At 41.7% G+C, this 5053-nt stretch overlaps 1 protein-coding gene across 1 annotated transcript in view; it reads right to left on the minus strand.

The window, feature by feature from the left end:
* Positions 1-987: 987 nt before the first annotated feature.
* LOC103153104 (NACHT, LRR and PYD domains-containing protein 3-like) overlaps positions 988-5053 on the minus strand; it is a 7679-nt gene continuing 3613 nt past the window's right edge. Inside the window, exons 4-9 of the mRNA XM_007573901.2 lie at positions 3908-5046; positions 2599-2772; positions 2103-2279; positions 1828-2001; positions 1447-1620; positions 988-1354 (exon numbers count right to left, since the gene is read on the minus strand). Of these exons, the coding sequence (XP_007573963.1) occupies positions 1345-1354; positions 1447-1620; positions 1828-2001; positions 2103-2279; positions 2599-2772; positions 3908-5046 (1848 nt within the window). The 3' untranslated portion in view covers positions 988-1344. The remainder of the gene's footprint in view (positions 1355-1446; positions 1621-1827; positions 2002-2102; positions 2280-2598; positions 2773-3907; positions 5047-5053) is intronic.

A 5053-nucleotide genomic window follows, 5' to 3' on the forward strand; every position in this document is an offset into this window, starting at 1 on the left:
CTAGAGGCTCTCCTGTGCCCAGACTTCTCGTCGAAAATTTGATCCATTGCACTGAGAGATCGGTTGACCAGATCCATAATTTGTAGATCTGGATGATGTGCAAAGAAAGGCTCCAAAAATATAGAAAAACAGAAAAAGACACGACAAAAACAGAGCAAGCAGGGCAGGCAAGGGCAGGGAGGGAGCAGAGGGAAGAAGCATCTGCCTTCACCGAGGGGAAGAGCACACACTTAAACACATTTTTTTAGTTGCTACCACTAGTCTCCTTGGGCTGCTTTTTCCCCAAGGGGAAGGGGAAAAAGCAGGAGACACATTAGGAAATGCTCCTAAGCAGTGTGGGGTCTGGGATGTTGGACCCCACAAAGGGGCACATCTTTGTTGGGAGGCTCCCTGCACTCAGACCCCATGAGTAGTAAATGCAACACAGCCCTTGGAATGAATTTGTGTGGCACCTGACCTCAGTTCTTATTTTTCTTTGAATAGCTGTGTTCTTACTTTCAGCTTAATGTGACGGGTCAAAATCATCCAGCAACCTTTTAAGCAGAAACAGAAAAACATTCTCTCTTTTGTTGCTGGAAATAAATTAAAAATACTTTTAGACCAAAAAACTCAGGAGACTGTAAACCTTTTAAAGCAAATGTGTGAGACCATTTTTGGAGCTACAACAACCTGTTCTTTTTGTTGCATTAAAATAGTCCATTTTTAATTTAACAAGAATTGAAAATGGGCCCTGAAATCCTTTAATTCAGTAACTGAGCCACACTGAAAAACACAACTTCTTAAACACTTTGAGCCAGTCTGGCATTAAAAATGAAAGAATAATTTATTGTGCGAGATTTTCATTATGATGAAATAATTAAATAAGCTTATTTAAATGGACTGTAAGGTTTTTCCTTCTGAAATATTATGGAAATTGAGTTTAAAGACTTGTTTTTAACTTTAATGGATTTAATGGTTTGTTCCTACAGGGAGGAGCTTAAACGTTTCTCAACCTTCAGCGTTAGCATTTCTGACAGAGCAACTTCAGGATCAGAGGAACAATGCAAATATATTAACGGGCAGCATCTATGACACAATGTGAGATACAGTAGAGCTACTACCGCCACACACACACACACACACACACACACAGTCATGTTTTTGTGTCTTGTGGAGACTTTACATCGACTTCCATTCATTTCTACAGTTTAACCCCTGAAGCAGTGATCCTCACAACCTCACAGTGTAGACAGAACAGGTCCCCACAAGTATATAAAAATGGTTCACATAAACACACAAACTAAATAAGTCTTTCCTGTCAGTCGACTGTCCATTTTAGCCTCCTTTTCATCTGTACAGGGATCATCATTTCCACCTGCAGAGGAAAGATGAGAGAACAGTAATGATAAATAACTGCTTCCATTCTCCATTTATTTTATGTGAAGGCAGAAAGACCCCCATGCTCACCTCAGCCTTTGCAGTCTGAATTGTGGGCTCTCCACCAGATCCAGCAGCTGCTCCACATCTGAATCCTGCAGGTTGTTGTCTCTCAGATCCAGATGCTTCAGAAGAGACGGGTTGGTGTTTAGGGCTGAGACTATAGAAGCACAGCTGGTTCCTGACAGCCTGCAGCCCCACAGACTGATGAACAACAGGACACATTTGATTTTCAGACACATCGTCAGACCTGTACCAACTGTCAAGTATGGCGGTGGCAGCATTTTGATGTGGGGCTTTTTTCTCCCAGTGAAAATCCCCACATTTTTTTCCCTTTCCCATCACATTTAGATGATCTGATCTTAGATTAGTTAATGTGTAAGGTTGCTAACAGGAAGATGGTGACCTTACCTCAGTTTCTGCAGTTTGCAGTTAGGAGTCTCCATGAAAGCACACAGGTGCTTCACACCTGAGTCCTCAAGGTTGTTCCCACTCATGTCCAGATGTGTCAGATGGGAGGGGTTGGACTTCAGAGCCGAGGCCAAATAAGCACAGGCTACTCCAGTTAAGCTACATTCTAGCAATCTAAGCAAAGAAAAACATTTTTTGTCAAAGCAGGTTAGATTTTGCTTGTTTGTTTGACAAAGGCGAGAGGAAGAACAATAAAATGAACTTTGTGAGCTGACCTGAGTGTCTTGAGTCTACTTTCTGAATTTTCTAGAAAGGCACAAAGCAGTTTCATGCCAGAATCCTGCAGCTTATTGTTCAGACCCATGTCCAGATGTTTCAAATGAGAAGGGTTTGACATGAGAGCAGAAACCAGACTATCACAGCTGATTTCTGACAGCCTGCAGCCTCTCAGTCTGCACAGAAAATAAAAACATCTAATCAGATAATTAAACAGAATTTAAGATTTTAATCTGATTGTCAATATATACCAGTTTATTGGGAGCTGCTGTTCACATTGACAAACAGCTCAAAACATACCTACGACGTCAAAAAGAACAACAAAAAGAAAGGATGTTGTAAGTTTCACTTTCTCAGAAATAACGTAAATCCTGCCCAGAGCTCAGGTATTGTCTCCATGCCACTATGCTCATACAGTTAGACGCTTTCGGACCCAAAAGTTCATGAAGTTCAAACTGAGAATTTAAAACAAACCAAAATATTTAGGGAACTGACCTCAGTGTCTTCAGTTTACAGTATGGACTTGCGAGTCCGTCACATAGGAGCTTCACTCCTGGGCCAGGCAGGACGTTTCCAGTCAGGTCCAGTTCTACCAGCTGGGAGTGGCTGGACATCAGAGCCGAGGCAACAACTTCACAGTGGGTCTCCGAGAGGCGACAGCCGACCAGGCTTCAGTGTCACAGATAAAATGATGCATGTTATTACAACTCTTTTATATGAGACATTCTTATCTATGAGGGGAAGCTGCAAGTCAAAGAATGAATGCAACATGTTGAGTTTCCTTAGAAACAAACCCTTTTAAACCAGTATGAATAATGAGCTGAACTGTTTGATAACTAGTGCTAACTGGAATTGATGGATGTTTGGATTGAAATGACTTTATTTTTTGTAAAGTGCCTTGAGATGACATGTGGAGACGTTTTTAAGCCAGGGCTTTGAAAGAAATTCAGGAGCAGTATTTCTTTAACAAGAAAACTTTTTCACTATAAAAACATGCAAAACTTATTAAAATGATAAACCGTCTCTTTTTAAAGGCTTTGAAAAGCTCATTCTAGCAAGACCTATATCTTATTAGACCCAAAATATTTCTTCTCTTTTATATAACAAAGGTCATAACAGTAACACCTCCAGGGATTTTTAGATGTGGTCTGGAAGAAACAAAGTGAGAAGACGGAGAGTCAGAAGGAGCTCCTTTATCTATCTCTCCTTAACAAGTTGTATTCTATCACAGGAGCATATTTTAATAAATAAATTGATTTTCTGAACAAAGTTTCTTGATAAAACAAGAAAATGTATTGCTGTAATGAGATATAAAACTTTTTTATTAATAGTTTCTTGTTAAAACTTCCTTGTTTTAAAAAGAAACTTTCTCATTTTAACAAGTTTTATACCTTGTTATAATGAGAAGCCTTCATGTAGCAAAGTAGAAAGTAGCAACTCGTCTCATTGATACTTTCTTGTAGCAACAAGACGCATTTTATACCTCGTTATATTGAGATTCTCCTGAATTTCCAAGCTCTGGCAGTTAAATGCTTCTGTACATGTGTTGTGAATTGGCTCAATTGAGTCTTCTTTAGTTCATACGTACAGGTTGGTGGGCTGCAGACCTCAGTGAGGTAAGCTGGTGTATCTTGTATACACACTTTGAGTTCATGTTACAGCCCGTTCCAACTTATATGTTCCTCTGCTGCTCTCTTCTGTTAAAGACAGGCAACCAGTGCCACCACATCCTAAAAACTGACTCAATCAGTCTCTCCAAATAGGAAACATTTTCTATGACTTAATATTGATTCTATGATCTCACCGAGCCTTTCTGCAGTTCCTCACCACTGGGATCAGCCTCATTTTCCCCTCCTTTGATGTGTTGAACATATCCAGGTCCAACTCATCCAGAACCTCCTCCAGCATCTGTAGCATGTAGGCCAGAGCCGAGCAGTGGATCTCTGAGAGCTCCCTCTCTAATCGGTTCTCCATCCTCAGAAACTCCTGGATCTCCTGTTGAATTGAGAGATCATTCATCTCTATCAGACAGTAGAAGATGTTGATGCTTCTATCTGGAGACATTTTATTGGTGTTCATCTTCTTCAGGTTGTTGATGATTTTATAGATGTTCTCTGGACTGTTCTCTGTTTGATCAACAAGGCCTCCCAGGAGCTTCTGGTTTGACTTCAGAGAAAGGCCATGAATGAAGCGAACAAACATGTCTAGATGCCCAGTTTTACTTTGGAGAGATTTCATCATGACTCTCTCCAGGAAACAGTCTAGAGTGAAGTTACCGTCTTCCATTTTTAAATCTCTCCTAACATGGGTGTTGGGTGAACCATCCAGGAAGTCCTTCACCACCTCTGAGTTCCTGGTGGTGAAACAGTGGAGCATGTAAACTGCAGCCATAAACTCCTGGACGCTCAGGTGAACAAAGCAGTAAACTGGTTTCTGGAAGATCACACTCTCTCTTTTGAAGATCTCTGTACAAACTCCTGAGTACACTGAGGCCTCTGTGACGTCCAGACCACACTGCTCCAGGTCTTCTTGGTAGAACATGATGTTTCCTTTCTCCAGATGTTCAAACGCCAGCCTCCCCAGCTTCAGAAGAACTTCCCTGTCAGCCTCCATCAGCTCCTGTGGACTTGTCTCATGTCCTCCATGGTACTTGTTCTTCTTTCTCTTTGTCTGGACCAGCAGGAAGTGTGAGTACATGTCAGTCATGGTCTTGGGCAGCTCTCCTCTCTGCTCTGAGGTCAACATGTTCTCCAGAACCGTAGCAGTGATCCAGCAGAAGACTGGGATTCCACACATGATGTGGAGGCTCCTGCAGGTCTGGATGTGGGAGATGATTCTGCTGGACAGCTCTTCATCACTGATCCTCCCCCTGAAGTACTCCTCCTTCTGGGCGTCATTGAAACCTCGTACTTCTGTTGCCCTGGAAACACATGAAGGAGGGATCTGATTG

This window comes from Poecilia formosa, unplaced genomic scaffold (assembly GCF_000485575.1).
Source record: "Poecilia formosa unplaced genomic scaffold, Poecilia_formosa-5.1.2 Scaffold339, whole genome shotgun sequence".
NCBI lineage: Eukaryota > Metazoa > Chordata > Actinopteri > Cyprinodontiformes > Poeciliidae > Poecilia > Poecilia formosa.